The sequence below is a fragment of the Mchenga conophoros genome, linkage group LG3 (genome assembly GCF_057382185.1).
Source record: "Mchenga conophoros isolate Kocher_MC1m ecotype Shallow Benthic linkage group LG3, M_conophoros_male_GT1.1, whole genome shotgun sequence".
Classification (NCBI taxonomy): Eukaryota; Metazoa; Chordata; class Actinopteri; order Cichliformes; family Cichlidae; genus Mchenga; species Mchenga conophoros.
This window is the reverse complement of record NC_140528.1, coordinates 61,476,558-61,495,364: the sequence shown is the minus strand read 5'-3', so window position 1 is coordinate 61,495,364 and position 18,807 is coordinate 61,476,558. Positions and strand designations below refer to the sequence as shown.

General features: G+C 41.5%; 1 protein-coding gene across 1 annotated transcript in view; it reads left to right on the top strand.

Annotated features, from left to right (window-relative positions):
• Window positions 1–18,507, top strand: part of LOC146579883 (Fc receptor-like protein 5) — a 40,707-nt gene extending 22,200 nt beyond the window's left edge. Inside the window, exons 12-19 of the mRNA XM_085265664.1 lie at window positions 753–815; window positions 914–973; window positions 6,490–6,549; window positions 16,659–16,721; window positions 17,340–17,405; window positions 17,696–17,758; window positions 18,003–18,068; window positions 18,174–18,507. Of these exons, the coding sequence (XP_085121790.1) occupies window positions 753–815; window positions 914–973; window positions 6,490–6,549; window positions 16,659–16,721; window positions 17,340–17,405; window positions 17,696–17,758; window positions 18,003–18,055 (428 nt within the window). The 3' untranslated portion in view covers window positions 18,056–18,068; window positions 18,174–18,507. The remainder of the gene's footprint in view (window positions 1–752; window positions 816–913; window positions 974–6,489; window positions 6,550–16,658; window positions 16,722–17,339; window positions 17,406–17,695; window positions 17,759–18,002; window positions 18,069–18,173) is intronic.
• Window positions 18,508–18,807: the final 300 nt, after the last annotated feature.

Sequence of the window (18,807 nt, the reverse complement as noted above, 5' to 3'; positions counted from 1 at the left end):
AGCGTCACCAATATTATACAGAAAGCTCCCGTTTGCAAAAAACCGAAGTGCAATACAAATACTATGTACAGAACTGAGAGGATGTCCGCGATGTGTCACATGCGTAATATATGGCCTGAGGATGTTATCCAAATAACTTATAGATTGTGCTGAGAAACGGTGACGTTCGCACAGAAAATCATCAGGAAATGATAAAATGTCCAAACGCGCTCTGATCACTCTCTCCCGGCGGAGAGCTCTGCGGAGAATTTGGGCTTCACGATCTACTGGCTCTTCAAGGAAGAGGTACGCCATGTCCGACACTTCCTACTGTCAGGTTTCCGACAAAGGGGCGGAGACAGTCAGGGTTAGTTGTAGTAAACCTGCTAGGGGGCAGGTTAGCTTCACGGAGTGTGTCGTCATAGTGACTCACTGAGGATTCATCTGAACTCGCTTTGTGAAACCGAAAACCCAGAGTTTTCATTAACTCAGGGTATACTTACTCAGTTTTTCCACTAAACCGGCTTCCTGAAACAGGGCCCTGGTGTTGATTTAAACACAACTAATGAAACTCTGTAAAAGGTTTTTCTTTTTTTGCACTTATCTTTGAAAATTGTGTCATATTGGTTTTCATGTGTGAGCCACTGAAACACTGGTGCAGTACATCATGTGAAAAGCACAGAACAGCTAGAGATGAAACAGTCTTTTAATTTAAGGTAACTGGCACCATGTCATTGGTTTACAATTGTGTAACAAAAATATGAACATTTTAGGTGCAGATAAACCTCCAGATGTCATTTACTCTAATATTGAACTGGAAAACTTTGGAAATAAGTGTGAGTCCACAAAACATATAGAATGTAGAAAAAATGTTTTTGAAATGTTTGAAAACGTATTAATTATTTTTCTTTTGTGGATTCGATCATCTTAACAGGGAAGCATCATAAACCAGAGCAGAGTGCTGTTTATGCTAATGTGAAGACGGGAGCTGCAGGTACAGTCACAACAGTCTCATTCAGTGTTTGTACTTGAATGTGTATATACAGGGTGGGCCATTTATATGGATACACCGTAATAAAACAGGAACGGTTGGTGATATTAAAGTCATGTTTGTGACACATTAGTATATGTGAGGGGGCAAACTCCTCAAGATGGGTGGTGACCATGGTGGCCATTTAGAAATCGGCCACCTTGGATACAACTTTTGTTTTTCCAATAGGAAGAGGGCCATGTGACACATCAAACTTATTGGTAATATCACAAGAAAAACAATGGTGTGCTTGGTTTCAATGTAACTTTATTCTGTCATGAGTTATTTACAAGTTTCTGACCACTTATAAAATGTGTTCAATGTGCTGCCCATTGTGTTGGATTGTCAATGCAACCCTCTTCTCCCACTCTTTACACACTGATAGCAACACCGCAGGAGAAATGCCAGCACAGGCATCCAGTATCCATAGTTTCAGGTGCTGCACATCTCGTATCTTCACACCATAGACAATTGCCTTCAGATGACCCCAAAGATAAAAGTTTAAGGGGGTCAGATCGGGAGACCTTGGGGGCCATTCAACTGGCCCACAACGACCAATCCACTTTCCAGGAAACTGTTCATCTAGGAATGCTCGGACCTGGCACCCATAATGTGGTGGTCCACCATCTTGCTGGAAAAACTCAGGGTACGTGCCAGCTTCAGTGCATAAAGAGGGAAACACATCATCATGTAGCAATTTCAAATATCCAGTGGCCTTGAGGTTTCCATTGATGAAGAATGGACCCACTATCGTTGTACCCCATATACCACACCAAACCATCACTTTTGTTGTTCCAACAGTCTTGGAGGGATCCATCCAATCTGGGTTAGTGTCAGACCAATAGCGGTGGTTTTGTTTGTTAACTTCACCATTCACATAAAAGTTTGCCTCATCACAGAACAAAATCTTCTGCGTGAACTGAGGGTCCTGTTCCAATTTTTGTTTTGCCCATTCTGCAAATTCTGTGTGCCGATCTGGGTCATCCTCGTTGAGATGCTGCAGTAGCTGGAGTTTGTAAGGGTGCCATTTGTGAGTAGATAATATCCGCCGAAGGGATGTTCGACTAATGCCACTCTCCAGTGACATGCGGTGAGTGCTACGCTGTGGGCTCTTGCTGAATGAAGCTAGGACAGCCACTGATGTTTCTTCATTAGTGACAGTTTTCTTGCGTCCACATTTTGGCAAATCCAACACTGAACCCGTTTCACAAACCTGAGCAAGCAGTTTGCTAACTGTAGCATGGGAGATGGGTGGTCTCGTAGGGTGTCTTGCATTGAAATCTGCTGCAATGACCCGGTTACTGCGTTCACCAGATATCAACACAATTTCGATCCGCTCCTCACGTGTTAACCTCTTCGACGTGTCAATGGCTGTGAACAAAGAGAAACTTGTAAATAACTCATGAAAGAATAGTTACCAATAAGTTTGATGTGTCACATGGCCCTCTTCCTATTGAAAAAACAAAAAGTTGCATCCAAGATGGCCGACTTCTAAATATTCCCCATGGTCACCACCCATCTTGAGGAGTTTGCCCCCTCACATATACTAATGTGCCACAAACATGACTTTAATATCACCAACCGTTCCTGTTTTATTACGGCGTATCCATATAAATTGCCCACCGTGTGTGTGTGTGTGTGTGTGTGTGTATGTATGTATGTGTGTGTGTATGTATGTATGTATGTGTATATATATATATGTATGTATGTGTATATATATATATGTATGTATGTATATACATACGCATATACTGCGCTCTTCTGGACAGAGATCTCCGATGTTATTCCCGGGATCTGCTGGAGCCACTCGCCTAGCTTGGGAGTCACCGCACCTAGTGCTCCGATTACCACGGGGACCACCGTTACCTTCACATCCCCTCGAGCTCTTCTCTGAGCCCTTGGTATTTCTCCAGCTTCTCGTGTTCCTTCTTCCTGATATTGCTGTCATTCGGAACCGCTACATAGATCACTACGGCCGTCTTCTTCTGTTTGTCTACCACCACTATGTCCGGTTGGTTAGCCACCACCATTTTGTCCGTCTGTATCTGGAAGTCCCACAGGATCTTAGCTCGGTCATTCTCCACCACCCTTGGGGGCATCTCCCATTTTGACCTCGGGACTTCCAGGTTATACTCGGCACAGATGTTCCTGTACACTATGCCGGCCACTTGGTTATGGCGTTCCATGTATGCCTTGCCTGCTAGCATCTTGCACCCTGCTGTTATGTGCTGGATTGTCTCTGGGGCATCATTACACAGCCTGCACCTGGGGTCTTGCCTGGTGTGATAGACCCCAGCCTCTATGGATCTTGTACTCAGAGCTTGTTCTTGTGCTGCCATGATTAGTGCCTCTGTGCTGTCTTTCAGTCCAGCTTTGTCCAGCCACTGGTAGGATTTCTGGATATCAGCCACCTCCTCTATCTGCCGGTGGTACATACCGTCCAGGGCCTGTCCTTCCATGATGGTTCCTTGTCTCCCTCCTCTTTCTTGGGTTTCTGCTGCCTGAGGTATTCACTGAGCACTCGGTCAGTTGGGGCCATCTTCCCAATGTATTCTTGGATGTTCGTTGTCTCATCCTGGACTGTGGTGCTGACACTCACCAGTCCCCGGCCCCCTTCCTTCCGCTTAGCGTACAGCCTCAGGGTGCTGGACTTGGGGTGAAACCCTCCATGCATGGTAAGAAGCTTTCTTCTCTTTATGTCAGTGGCTTCTATCTCCTCCTTTGGCCAGCCTATTACCCCAGCAGGGTACCTGATCACGGGCAGGGCGTACGTGTTGATGGCCCAGATCTTGTTCTTACCATTCAGCTGACTCCTCAGGACTTGCCTGACCCTCTGCAGGTACTTGGTGGTTGCAGCTTTTCTAGCGGCCTCTTCATGGTTCCCATTCGCCTGCGGGATCCCCAGGTACTTGTAACTGTCCTCTATGTCTGTAATGTTGCCTTCTGGTAGTTCAATCCCCTCAGTTCTGACTACCTTCCCTCTCTTTGTTACCATCCGACTACACTTCTCCTGTCCGAACGACATTCCAATGTCATTGCAGTATAGCCTGGTAGTGTGGATCAGTGAATCGATGTCTCGTTCACTCTTGGCATACAGCTTGATGTCATCCATGTACAGGAGGTGGCTGACAACTGCTCCGTTCCGTAGTCGGTATCCGTAGCCAGTCTTGTTAATGATCTCACTGAGGGGGTTCAGGCCTATGCAGAACAGCAGTGGGGACAGAGCATTTTCTTGGTAGATCCCGCACTTGATGGTGACTTGTGCTATGGGCTTGGAGTTTGCCTCTAGTGTTGTACGCCACATCCCCATTGAGTTCCTGATGAAGGCTCTTAGGGTCCCATTGATCTTGTACAATTCTAGGCATTCCAGTATCCAGCTGTGGGGCATTGAGTCATAGGCCTTCTTGTAATCAATCCAGGCAGTGCACAGGTTGGTCAGTCTGGTCTTGCAGTCTCGGCTGACTGTTCTGTCTACCAGTAGCTGGTGTTTTGCGCCTCTGGTATTCTTGCCAATTCCTTTCTGTGCCCCGCTCATGTATTGACCCATGTGCCTCTTCATCTTAGCCGATATGATGCCTGACAGGAGCTTCCATGTAGTACTGAGGCAGGATAATGGTCGGTAGTTGGAGGGGACCGGTCCCTTCTTGGGGTCCTTGGGGATCAGGACCGTCGTAGCTCAGTGTTCCAACATATATATATATATATATATATATATACACACACACACATACACACACAGACACACATACACAGTGGGGCAAAAAAGTATTTAGTCAGCCACCGATTGCGCAAGTTCCCCCACCTAAAATGATGACAGAGGTCAGTAATTTGCACCAGAGGTACACTTCAACTGTGAGAGACAGAATGTGAAAAAAAATCCATGAATTCACATGGTAGGATTTGTAAAGAATTTATTCGTAAATCAGGGTGGAAAATAAGTATTTGGTCAATAACAAAAATACAACTCAATACTTTGTAACATAACCTTTGTTGGCAATAACAGAGGTCAAACGTTTACTATAGGTCTTTACCAGGTTTGCACACACAGTAGCTGGTATTTTGGCCCATTCCTCCATGCAGATCTTCTCGAGAGCAGTGATGTTTTGGGGCTGTCGCCGAGCAACACGGACTTTCAACTCCCGCCACAGATTTTCTATGGGGTTGAGGTCTGGAGACTGGCTAGGCCACTCCAGGACTTTCAAATGCTTCTTACGGAGCCACTCCTTTGTTGCCCGGGCGGTGTGTTTTGGATCATTGTCATGTTGGAAGACCCAGCCTCGTTTCATCTTCAAAGTTCTCACTGATGGAAGGAGGTTTTGGCTCAAAATCTCACGATACATGGCCCCATTCATTCTGTCCTTAACACGGATCAGTCGTCCTGTCCCCTTGGCAGAAAAACAGCCCCATAGCATGATGTTTCCACCCCCATGCTTCACAGTAGGTATGGTGTTCTTGGGATGCAACTCCGTATTCTTCTTCCTCCAAACACGACGAGTTGGGTTTATACCAAAAAGTTCTACTTTGGTTTCATCTGACCACATGACATTCTCCCAATCCTCTGCTGTATCATCCATGTGCTCTCTGGCAAACTTCAGACGGGCCTGGACATGCACTGGCTTCAGCAGCGGAACACGTCTGGCACTGCGGGATTTGATTCCCTGCCGTTGTAGTGTGTTACTGATGGTGACCTTTGTTACTTTGGTCCCAGCTCTGCAGGTCATTCACCAGGTCCCCCCGTGTGGTTCTGGGATCTTTGCTCACCGTTCTCATGATCATTTTGACCCCACGGGATGAGATCTTGCGTGGAGCCCCAGATCGTGGGAGATTATCAGTGGTCTTGTATGTCTTCCATTTTCTGATGATTGCTCCCACAGTTGATTTTTTCACACCAAGCTGCTTGCCTATTGTAGATTCACTCTTCCCAGTCTGGTGCAGGTCTACAATACTTTTCCTGGTGTCCTTCGAGAGCTCTTTGGTCTTGGCCATGGCGGAGTTTGGAGTCTGACTGTTTGAGGCTGTGGACAGGTGTCTTTTATACAGATGATGAGTTCAAACAGGTGCCATTCATACAGGTAACGAGTGGGGGACAGAAAAGCGTCTTACAGAAGACGTTACAGGTCTGTGAGAGCCAGAGATTTTCCATGTTTGAGGTGACCAAATACTTATTTTCCACCCTAATTTACGAATAAATTCTTTACAAATCCTACCATGTGAATTCATGGATTTTTTTTCACATTCTGTCTCTCACAGTTGAAGTGTACCTCTGGTGCAAATTACTGACCTCTGTCATCATTTTAAGTGGGGGAACTTGCACAATCTGTGGCTGACTAAATACTTTTTTGCCCCACTGTGTGTGTGTATATATATATATATATATATATATATATATATATATATATATATATATATATATATATATATAATTATTTATTTATTTATTTATTTTTTCCTTTCCTTTGTGGATTTCATTATCGTAACAGGGAGGCTTCATAGAGCAGAGGAGAGTGCCATTTACTCTGATGTAAAGATGGGAGCTGCAGGTAAGGTCACAACAATCTCATCCAGTGATCCGGTCATTGCATGTAGTAGTACTGATCACTAGATTTGAATCTTGCGCACATGTGGAAATTCGTATCCAAAAAACAAGAAGTCTACTTTGTTTTAAGTATGTTATTTTTATTGCATCTAAAGTATGATTTTAGAAATGGTTTCCAACTGTTTCTTAGAGATATTCCCCCATATTTGTTTTTGGGGGGTTTTTTGTTTTGTTTTTTTGCGTGTTTTAGGGGAGACCAGGTATGGTTGTAACACATTTTGTTCCAGCACCCATAACGCAATAAATTTTTGTGCTAGAGGTCACAAACCTTTACACAAATTACCCATTTTTTCCCTATAAATGTCAACCATTCAAAGCCCTGCAAGAATACCACAGACCTTGTGTGTTAATGTTAAATACATGGCGTTCCTTTGTTATCCCCTACTCCACAATCAGGGTGGGTTGTAACACATGCTGGGGAGAAGTGTCAGTCGAAACCAGAGAATGTGCTTCAAAAATGTATTGGAATAAAATAACAGTTTTTGTCTCTATTTCTCTGTGACTGATGTTGGGTCTAAACTCAGACCCCGCTGTATCCAGGACTTATTCCCATGAAAGAAAAACAAAGCAACAGTGTTCGATCGATTTCTTGCGCAAGGGAGGCCTCTCATCTGTGACCAGCACGTCGAAATGACCACAATGGTGGCCTCCTCTCGCTGCCTTTTATTGACAAACTTCAAACAATAGTTTACAAAACACCTCCCCTTGCAACCCCCCTTTGGTTACAAAGACAAGGCACTGTATGTAAATGTATACATTGAGTGTGTATGTGTGTGTGTGTGTTATGTGAGAATGTGAGAATGTGTGTGTGAGACCTCCTGCTGACCAAAGGGTCATAAACCCAGGAAGCTTACATCAGAAGAAACAGATCTTTCAGATAGGATGTATCTACAATAAAACCTCCCCCAGCACAGAGTGGCTGGAGAGGTGGTCAGGATCAAAGGAATGGCTTTGATCCTACTGCTTAAACTAAGACTGTACAAATTTAAGAAACACAATGGCAACATTCAACAATTAGACTTAACATTTCCCTCCTTTTTGTCATTGTATACTTAAATTTCAACTTATGCACCCTTTGTTCAGACAGTGTCAGTGTAGATTTCATTCATGCACAGTAAACTACATCCTATACATAAGCAAATCAGTATCAACAGTTCAAAAACAGGAATTAATATTTTCAAAAGAAGATGCCACCAAGGACCAGACGGTAACCAAGCTATCCAGTCTTGTGGCGGATCTACTCCTGTCGTGCAATTCATTATGTATTTCTTCAAGTAAACAACTGAATGTCAAAGGTCAAACAAGAAGAATCATCATTCTCAAAAATCATATGTCACTACAATCCAACTATATATAGACATAGGTATTTAAACGCATCAGTTGACTTTAATGTTTGTCCATGTGGCTCTCAGCTAACTTCAAAGCTGCAGCAAGTCAACACCCTTCTTTATTGACTCCTATCAACCCCCCAAATCTTCTCACTGTAGGCATCCTGTGGGGGTTAGGGTCAACTGGTGAATTATCTGCATTTACAACTCTTCTCCTGTCCTGTTGTCACCACAGAAAAAGCTTTGTAAAGGAAATTGGATCAAGGTGTTTTGATCTTCTTGGCTCAAAACCTCAAGTGTTCATGATGTAAATGTAGACAAAAGGCTTCTCTGTTTACATCCTTCTTGCAAAAGACAAAAGAATAGGTGATGTTGCCATGTTCCATGGTTAATCTCCAACTTGGGCTAATCCATTGTCCTTCGTACACATAGGCAATTGGCCTGTTTCCAGTTCGTTTAACTGTATAATGTCCTGCAACAAGTCATATTCTTTGAGTCAGACGAGCAGGTCTGTCCTACCAGAGCAGTTAACCTTCCCAGCTACTGGTGAATCAACCTTCCATTCAGGTTCAGAGCAGTTGAAAAGTTGGCAGTGTTCCTGGATGTGTTGCTAAAGCAACCAAACAAACTGTCTCGCTCTCAGTGATGCTATAGGGCCACAGTCCAGAAGAATGTGTAGCCAGTGGCATCACAAGCATAACCATTGGTCTCGTTGTTTATGTGAGCGGTTGTGTTCTTAAACTGCCACCAGTAGTTGTTGAAAACCCATGCGGCACTTGGTGTGGTTTGCTCTGTTCCAGTGCGTTCCCTGTCATCCCACTCAGGGTCCACAGGCACAAGAAGATGCACAGCACATTCCCAGCCATTCTGATGAGTACCTGTGGCTCAGTTGGTTTCTTCACCGGATTGAGACGAGGGGCCCTGGAGGCTTTCCCCCCCCTTTGTTCCCGGTCTTCCTGCCACTTACTCCGAGCTGGCCTGGATGTGTGTCACCTTCTTGCAGTGCGCTTGATATATCCAAGTGTTCCTTCCAGCAATCTTCACTGCTGTGGTCGTCGTCAGCAGCATCCGATATGGACCTTCCCACCATGGACTGGACCAGCACTTCCTCTCCATGGCCTTATCATCATCCAATCTCCAGACTTCAGGCTCTGCTCCTGCGAAGAAACAGAATCATCTGGCAGATCATTTGTTCTCATAACTACTTTACTTTTAAACATTTCAAGCATCTATTCTGCTAATATGCTCTCTCTTCTGCTTTTCTATCATCACTACAGAAGACTGGAACTCTAAATGCTCTAACATGTGTAATCTCAAAGAGTCAGACCATTCTCTGTTGGAGTAATCCTCATGTACTTATTCTATACAGTCTAACCATGTCCTGCCTGTCTTCCTAAATCTTAACTTTACTGTTCCATTAGTTCTCTCTGCAAAAAAGTTTTTTTAAAAGTATTTAATAATCCTAGAGTGAGTATAACGACTGCTCATCTCCCTCCTGTTTGAGACATGGTATAGCCAATGGCTCAAAATAGCAGCAGTCGTTTACAAATTATTAGGCAGTACTGGTTTATCACACAGATAAAAAAAAATCATCCTGCAAGCTTGCTCCCTCTGTAAGTCACAACTGTTTTCCTGCTGTAGGTGAGTGGGCCTGCATGTCTGCTGATGCTGTACTGATAAAAGGTTAACACCATGTTTAACTACAGCTGCTTCTCTTGCAATCTTATCTGCAAAAACTTTCCCTAATGCAACTGGATCTTTCCCTCACATGTGTGCTGCACATTTACAAACGGCAATTCCACTGGTTAATAACGCTGCCTCCAGCAGATTTTGCAAGAGTTTGGTGTGTTCTGCAGGTTTCCCTGTAGAGGTTGTCTCACCTCGTCTCACTCACTGCACTACAAAGAAATGTACAGTAGCAAATGTATACTGCCTATCAGTGTATATTGTCTCTCTACAGCTTTACACGCTTCCGTTAAAGCTAGCATCTCTGCTGCTCAAGCAAATATGAAACATGCTAGTTGTCCTACATAGATAACTCTCTCTCACTGTCTGCTACAGTAAAACCTGTTCTAGTCTGTCCCTCTGCTATTGTAAAACTCAAATCATCAACAAACCAAACCTTTCCCTCAACGAGTGGCACATCTATTAAGTCATCCCTCAGCTTACACGTCTTCTCCTCGCGCTCTCTACACTCATGAGAAGTGCCCTCCTCCATTGGCAAAAAGGGTTGGACAGATTCAGAATTGTGCACCACTTTATGGTAATATGTGTGGTTGTGAGAGTAACAGTAACATTAAAGACAAGTGTCTTGTAGATGACAGAAATGTAAGTTTAGTCTGCAATAGTAAACATCTACCTCGTGTGGAACTAACAATGTCAAAAGGTGAAATAAACTATTTCCTGAAACATTGTACAGCTTAAGCTGCTGCACATACTGATCTCACGCATGGAGGTAAAGCACAAGCAACTAGAGCTAATCTTTTAGGATAGTAAGTTACTGGCTTCACTTGTGGAAAAAGTGCTGTTAGTTATTTTACAGTCACCTGGCATTTGTGCTGTTCAGAGAACCACAAGTCCATTGCTGGACCTCCTCTGCGCTGTCACTTTTTGGAGCTTGGCACGCTCCCTCAGGTTCCATTTTGTGGGCGATCCTCTCAGTCACTCCTTCTCGTCATGGCACCTCACGACATCTACAAATTGAAAAAATGACACTCCTCTCGCCACACGGCTTTCGCCATGTGTCAACTCCCCAATGAGACATGTACAAGAGTGTCGCAAAGTCTCCCTAAAACAATCTCCAGGGTTGGTCCCTTGGAGCAGCTTCACTCCAAGCTGTAACCCCGTGTAAAAACATTAATCAGCACTTAAATGTTCAGCTTGTTTAACTCCCAGCTCCTGTATCACAGAAGACAAAGTCTTAAATTTAAACAACTTCACATTTGCAACCAACTGTAGATCATAAGAGTAATAAAGTATTCAGCATCACAGAGACAAGTATCATTGCAGCTTCATTCTACACTCATTAAACTCCTACTTTTTCCATAATTTGTTCCAAATTATTTAACATCTCAACGTTATTCCACATTGTAATCAGTGAACTTCACTTATAGGCCATCAAAGCCTCATCTGAACATGGATGCACCACTTGCATAGGTTTAATACTTGTAAATAAACAGCTAATCACACAAATCACTGCAACAATAATATAAAACATTGTTTAATGTTACTTCTGGACCCCACCTCTTGACGCATGGACACTCTCATGCATCAACTCACCAAACCTGGATCCCTGCCTTAAAAACTGGCTCCACCAGGAGCCTGCATACTCACCATCATGGCCTGGAAAACAAGATCTGGAAGTAAAATCAAACTTCACACTTATAAACAAGTATATCACAAGGGTAACAAGCATTCAGCATCAGCAAGACAAGTGTCATGTGCAGGTTTTCTCAAATCATTAAATCACTATTATTATCATAAGTCGCCTCAAACATGGAGCATCCCATGTGCTCAGTTAACATTAATGTAATCGGTGACTTCCCTTAGGCAAGGTCACTCCACTCATATATTACTATGGGCTCAAAGTGGCCAGCTAAGAGCCCATATTCAACTTTTCCATAAACACCGTAATCTCTTATTTCTTTTACTCATGTCACTTGTCCGCTTCTGCCGAATCCTCCACAGCATTCTCAAAGAAACAAACATTAGCAATACCCATTGACTGTGGTCAGACGGAGGTCAGACACAGGTCAACAGGTTCCAGAGGTGCCATAAAAACACCATAAAGTTAGCCATCCCTAGCCGTGGAAAGAATGTCATTCACATATAAACCCAGAAATCCTGTAGTGGGAAAGAACATCAACCAGTTGTCCTGGTATAAATCGCATCATCAATTCACATGAAGAACTGGCATGCTGTAAGAAAAGAAAATGCAAATATTAGTGCTTGTGCAGGCGTATGCATACTTTGTCACAGTTATCTCTGTGAGCAACACAAGCCTATGAATAACACACACATGGTAAATTCACAGACAGAGAATTTAAACTAAAACGGTTAAATTTTCAGAGTTCACATAGTCATGTGACCCAAGTTTCCTCCTGTGGTCTCCTGCTCCTGCAACAGAGACACACACAGAGATACATCCACACCTTTGTCAGGTGGGGGTTAACTTCACACAATGGTGTTAAGTCAGTCAGTCAGTTGCCCATTTATTTTAAAATTCTTACTCATTCACTCAGTGATTCCTTCTTTTGCTAATTGTGGTAATTATCGTCACATTCGTTTCCACGCTCAGCAAAACAACGTCATTTCAAAAAGAAAAATAATTTAGACTGGATTTCCTCGTTGAATCCTTTTGGACTGGAACTTGTTTCCTGATTGTCCCAAATAAGAGCCCATTTTAATTTTGGAGAAGCTCACTTTGCAACAGTTTTCTCGACGACGCTTCGGTTCTAATCGTGCAGATCTGCTCAAACAGAGATCATCAAACAAAACTTTCAGTGCACCATGAAAGTAACAAAATAAAAGAAAGAAAATAAAAGAAATCAAAGAAAATAATGGAAAGAAAGGCCTTGTTTAAATCATGACACGTGTTCTTCATGCCAGGGGGATAAATCGTAACAACCCAATTGGCAGGTTCAACTTTAGTAATAAAAGACAAATCAAACAGCCAGTTTAATCTCAAACATTCATCCAATCAGCCATACACACAACATACAGCATAACCCTGTTGTCTTAGCACATAATAAGTTTTAGTTCTCATGTAACTAAATGTGTGCCATGGTAAAACTTCTTCACACACCAGAAACTCACAATCAGCTCACTCAACTCACTCATTTAAGACCTCTCATCAGCATTCTGTTTTCTCCTCTATGATGCAACCATCTGTCCTCCTATAATATTCAGTCCACTAGTCTATGTATCACTTTCATCTTACTAGTGACTTGGACAAGATGGCAAACAGAATCTCATGCTTAAGATGCTGTCTGGTCTCATGAGTATCATTGTATGTGTATATGCATGTAGGCTTAGTATAGTTAATGCATTTTCAGTATGTTTTTGTGTTCATCTCTCATCACACTTTCATTATTCTCATCACTGCTTAAAACAACACACATCTCTCTCTCTGTTTTTTTTTCTTTAACCCTTTAAGACCTACCATAGAACCAAGTCCGCCAGAGCTTATATTATATTTTTACATGCTGTGGAGCCATTTTTGGGAGCATTTCAAGTTGCTATACATCAATACAACCATTATAGCCCAAACTTTAATAATATGTCTGCATTAGGTGCATAGTAATTACATAAATTGCTAAAAAGTGCAATAAACTACAAAAAAAATTGAAAATCGTTTTTGTTTTTTTAACATATATTTGTAGTTAGAGAAATTTAAGAGGCTTATCCCTCAAAACTGTAAATACAAAAAAGTTGCACAAACTAGTTTCCCACCAAAGGAAATTTATTTTAAGTGTCTTCATAGTTTTATTTTTGAAATACACCAATTTTTATACTCTGCAGGAAAAACGAAAATAAATATTATAGTGCAAATTTGCAAAATAACAGCATATGCATCAAAATAAACTATTTCCAGCAGTGCAATATGAGTCCTAAGCATCCCAGAAATGACACAGAAAGTCATGAAGTCAAACATAACTTTTAAAAACACAAGTATAAGCTCTTGAGGCCACGATGGTAAAAAAACTACATTTCCGCAAAATGACGTCACTTCCGGTTTCGGGCAGGTCATGCGGTCATGTGATAGTTCTCGCTGATGGACGTAGGAAGTTTTACAAACAGCTGATCGGATCGGCGAAGCGTGTTTCTGGAATATCATGTTTTTGTTGCTGCAAGTGATTTTTATGCAGTTTTTGCAAAGCTATATGTGGAAGGAAACTGTGACCGAGGACAAGCTGATGGCATAAGATGTAAGTACAACTCCTCCGGTTTCATATGCAAAAAAAATGATTGCGCTAGCTTACGTGGTTGCAGAGCTACCGGGATTTAAAAATAGATACGCAAAGCAGAGCGTGCCCGCTCCGATCGGCTGTAAAGGGTTAACTGTACTTTTCTCCAAAACAGAAAATAGCATTACAGCTGTTTCAGACTGAGAAACACCAAACACTCTTCATGCTATCATTCATCCACACAACTATTTTATTTCTTTTTGTCCACTGGGCAGGTGACCTGCAGAATCACGTCTGCCCCAGCTGGATACCTTTCACACACACCATGACGTCAGACACTCTCACACTCGCGGAATTGATCAGGAGAAAAACTTTCTTCATCTTCACACTCTGTTACAGAAACACCATATGTTTTTTGTTTTTGTTTTTTTTGTGTTGTGTCAGGGATGGATATGTAGTTGTAACGTTTGTGTTCACTTTCTTTCCTTTCTGTCTCCTCTCTTGCCTAGTCTGTCTTGGACTCAATGCTGCTCCTAATATGCCTTTAATCTCTCCTCCACTTCTGCCTCTGCTCTCTCACGCTCTTCTCCGACTCTACTTTCTGCTAACATTCTTGCTTCTCTCCTCTTCTGAACCTGCTCCAGCCACAACTTAGCAACTGCTAACTGCAATTCCTTCCTCTGCTTCGCTTTCCCTGTTTTACCTGCTACACTTACAGCTATTCTTTCTACCAGCATTTTAAACTTAACTTCCACTAATGTCCCTTCAAATCCACATTTCTTACGCCAACAACCTACATACTGCGTGCTGCCTGGTAAAACTTTCTGCATAAATTTTACATCTTCTTCTAAGACAGACTTACACATTTTATTCTCCATTACAAGACAACAATCAGCCACACTCACACAGACCACGTCTGGCCCGCACACACACACAACATAGGCCTATCGCTTGCGTCTGCACGCACAGCTAGCGCCTGCACGCACAGCTAGCGCTCTCTGTTGAAAACTCTCAAACACCCCATATGGCGGAGAATTCAACCTTCGGACACTCTCCAACACCCCAAATGGCGGAGATTCCGGACTCCGAACCTAGGTTCTCGCCACGCCCCAAATGGCGGAGAACTCTCTACGCCCCAAACGGCGGAGAAGCCTGCGTCTCTCTCACGCGGCTAGCGCGCTCCCAGACTCACGTTTAACGCACAGCCCGTAGCCGCTCTCTATTGTTTTGGGTCCACGTGCGCTCTCGTGACCAGCGCTCCCCCGGACTCAAACGTTTCACGCAGAATCACGGTGACGCGTTTCTAGGATCCCACATTCATTCACACGGTTATAGAGACGCTCTCTGATTGCTTACCGTTGTGTTGCGTTTCGTTCACAGGAGAGTCCTAGAATCCCATCAGTCGCCGTCCACGAGGGGAGTTCAGACGCTATTCCACCGGCCTGGTCGCGAATTTAACACTCCAGGGCTTTGTCAGGCGTCCTAACGGCCTGGTTGTCGACAGTCTGCGGCGTGTCCTCTCTCCCCTCAGTGTGCGGCGAAATTCTTGGAATCCGGCTTCCAAGGTGGAGGTGGTCAGGATCAAAGGAATGGCTTTGATCCTACTGCTTAAACTAAGACTGTACAAATTTAAGAAACACAATGGCAACATTCAACAATTAGACTTAACAACTGACCATAACTCAAACACACCCTGGCAGGTGCGGCTGTGTACATTAGTTTAGTAGAGCAAACTTTCATAATACGACAGACACTTAGTAAAAAGTTAGTACAATGCAAGTCTGTGTGGTGGAGTGTGGTCTGAGCATAAGAGAGGAAGAGGCAACTGCACAGCAAAGACACATAATAACTCCAGCTTTGTGTCTTTTTAATTTCAGCTAAGGTATGGAACAAATCGCTTCCTTTTCAGCTCAATACTAAACGGGTAATATTTTCTCTGAATACGGGACGAAACTCCGTCATGCTAGCTAGTACACAGTACGAGTTATTGTAACTGACTGTAAAAAGTAAGCATAACGAAAATAAACTACACCTGAACTTGGTTTATATCTAACCCAGATAGACTACAGGTCATAACTTCTTACCTGAAGTTCAGTTCACCTGACACTGGGACCGGTGGCCACCTCCGGTCTCTCCTCCTCCTGCCTCCCATTTCCCTCATCCACCTGCTGGCCTCTGTGGAAGCTCCGCCATAGCCACCACCAAACAACTGACTCATTTTTACACATCTGCCAGCATCTGATTATACCATTACAAAAAAACCCCAACAACAAAAAACCCATAAAGACGAAACATGACCATCAGCCCGCCGGGCAAATGCCCGATGGCCAGTCTAGCTATGGTCCTATCATCATAATCATGTATCCACTATTTTTACAGTAGCTGCCAGGGCCAGAAAAGGAGACTGGTAGCTTTGCATGGGCCAAATTTGCTACACAAAACAAAACAAAAAAACTTTTGTATGTCACAACCAGTTTGTTCTCAATAAAATCTGCATACACTTGCAACCATGACAAGCACCATGTGAAATCAGGGATGGAAGTGGGTAAAAACTGAAATCGTCATATGACTCCTATCTCATCCCTGAGATAGATAGGATGAGATTAGTGGCATTACAACTCTCCCCATGTTACATGTTCCTCTACATGAACTTATCTATATCTTTAAATATAAAACACATTGTATGTCTTTTGTCTAAGACAGCTAAGCATACATAAAGACAACAGTTGATTTTCATTTCGGTTTCAGTCAACCTCTTGTCCCTTCAGTGAATAGCTACATATCATATTTCTGCTGAATAAATATCACTTCTCTTTTAGAGGACAGTCTGATGTATGCTGAGATCAACCACCACAAAAAACAAAAAGCCAAGAAAAACAAAGGTGAGCAAAGTCTGCCATCATCTCCACTGAATCTTATCTTAAAGATGTAAATCTTCCTATGTTACAATTTCTATTCACAGTTTACATAATTTAATAAAAGCTTATTTTTTTTATCTTTTTTAATTGATACAATCTTTTTTTATATGAATTGTTCATCTAAGTACAAGTACATTGATTTTTTTTAAGTATAAAATATATCTTATAGATTACTGTTGTAGCAGTGTAGCAGTAGCAGTGCATAAATAATCACATTAGGAAGCACTTTTATTAGTAGTAATAGTAATAATAATAAGAAGACGAAGAATCAATTCCATTCTCTGTTTCAGCACAAGTAAAATCAGGTGCATTCATATCTAATGACTAATCATTTTTTTTAATTTAATTTGTTTTAATTATTAATTTATTTTATATTTCAAGGTGTCTATATAAAACTTTGATTTGATTTCTCTTCCATGCAGCAAAAAAAGCCCATGTTTTTTTTTTTGGTTTTTTTCTATTTATTTATTTTTTTGTGTTATTTTATTTTCTAATTTTTGGACAACTATGATATAAAAAACAGTTATTGATTTTAATTATGAGAATATGAAGAAGTTTAAATAATTGTCTTTCTACTTACAGGAAAATCAAGTCCTGAATCAACCAATGAAGCAGTTTACTCCGAAGTCAAATTAAAAAGAGCTCTAGGTAATATGAAAATATAATTATTAAATCTAACTATATCCTCACTTAACATTTTTTGCATAAAACTTTGAAGGCAAAAGTTAGATATGTCATCTTTAGTATTTGAGCTTTAAAGTTAAGATTTTGAACATTTTTGCAAAGATATATGTAAAAATGTTGTATGTAATGACTGTTGTAATGACTGTTGTAAATTTCTTATATTTTACCTCCATCCACCTTTTTCCATTGATCCATCAGCTGTATGTGATATTTGTGTTGCACAAATGTATGCTGAGATCTCATATCTCTCTTAGAGGACAGTCCAATGTATGCTCAGGTCAACCGCTGGGATAAAGGAAATACTAAGACAGACAAGGGTGAGTAAATCCTGCAATCATTTACAATGATGACATGGATAATTTATTATAACGATTTATGATTAAATTTAAAAATGTAAATGTGTTTGTTTGTGTGTGTGTGCATTTTTGTTTATATCACTAATAAAAACAGTGATAAAGAAAACTTTATTAACCTGTGGTTTAAGAAAATTATTGTTGTTTTTGTTGTTGTTGTTGTTATGAGACTACACAAGTCTTTTAAGTAAACTTCTCTCCATTACAGGAAAATCAAGTCTTGTGTCAGCTGATGAAGCAATTTACTCTGAAGTCAAATGAGGGAGCACTCTAGGTATTTATGCTGACATGATGGAGTATGATGTGATGATTTATTCTTGTTCTTTAGCTCATAATATTGTTTCAAATTGGAAATCTTGTTGTCTTTTTTGCTTTACAGATCAGTGAGGAGAGCTGTAACAGCAACCCCAAAATGAAGCTTTTTATGAAGCCACTGTTGCTCCTCTGCTACCCAAGTGTCATACACACCCAATAAGTATAAGAGTTATAGGTCATCGTCATTATGAAATACAACATCTGTATTAATAACTGTAGACATATTACTGTATTTTAGCACACAAAAGTACAAACTGGTGTGCTTCTGTTTAGTTTTGTGCTCTCTCTATTCACTCAGTGATAATAACAGCATGACTTACAGTCAGCTTTTTCAGTGTTACATATGGATTATTAATGTTTGGGCAATAAACACGGTATACTTTTGTATGCAATAATCTTCTACATTATTAAAAGAAGACTGATATAATATGATATATATCTGACTGTATTTGTGCAAAATACTAATGAACCTGTTGATGTCAATTATGGAATAATTTGCTTTTTCTCCATGAAAATATGCGTTCATATTATAATATGTGTGTCTGTGGTTGTGTGTGTGTGTGTGTCTGAGAGAGAGAGAGAGATACATACATATAAACATACAGAATGTGAGATGCTGTGTTTGCTCCAGTTCAGTGTCGTGGCAAGGCCCAAAAATAATATCTGCCTGGGACTTTTCACAGAGTCATGAAAGACCT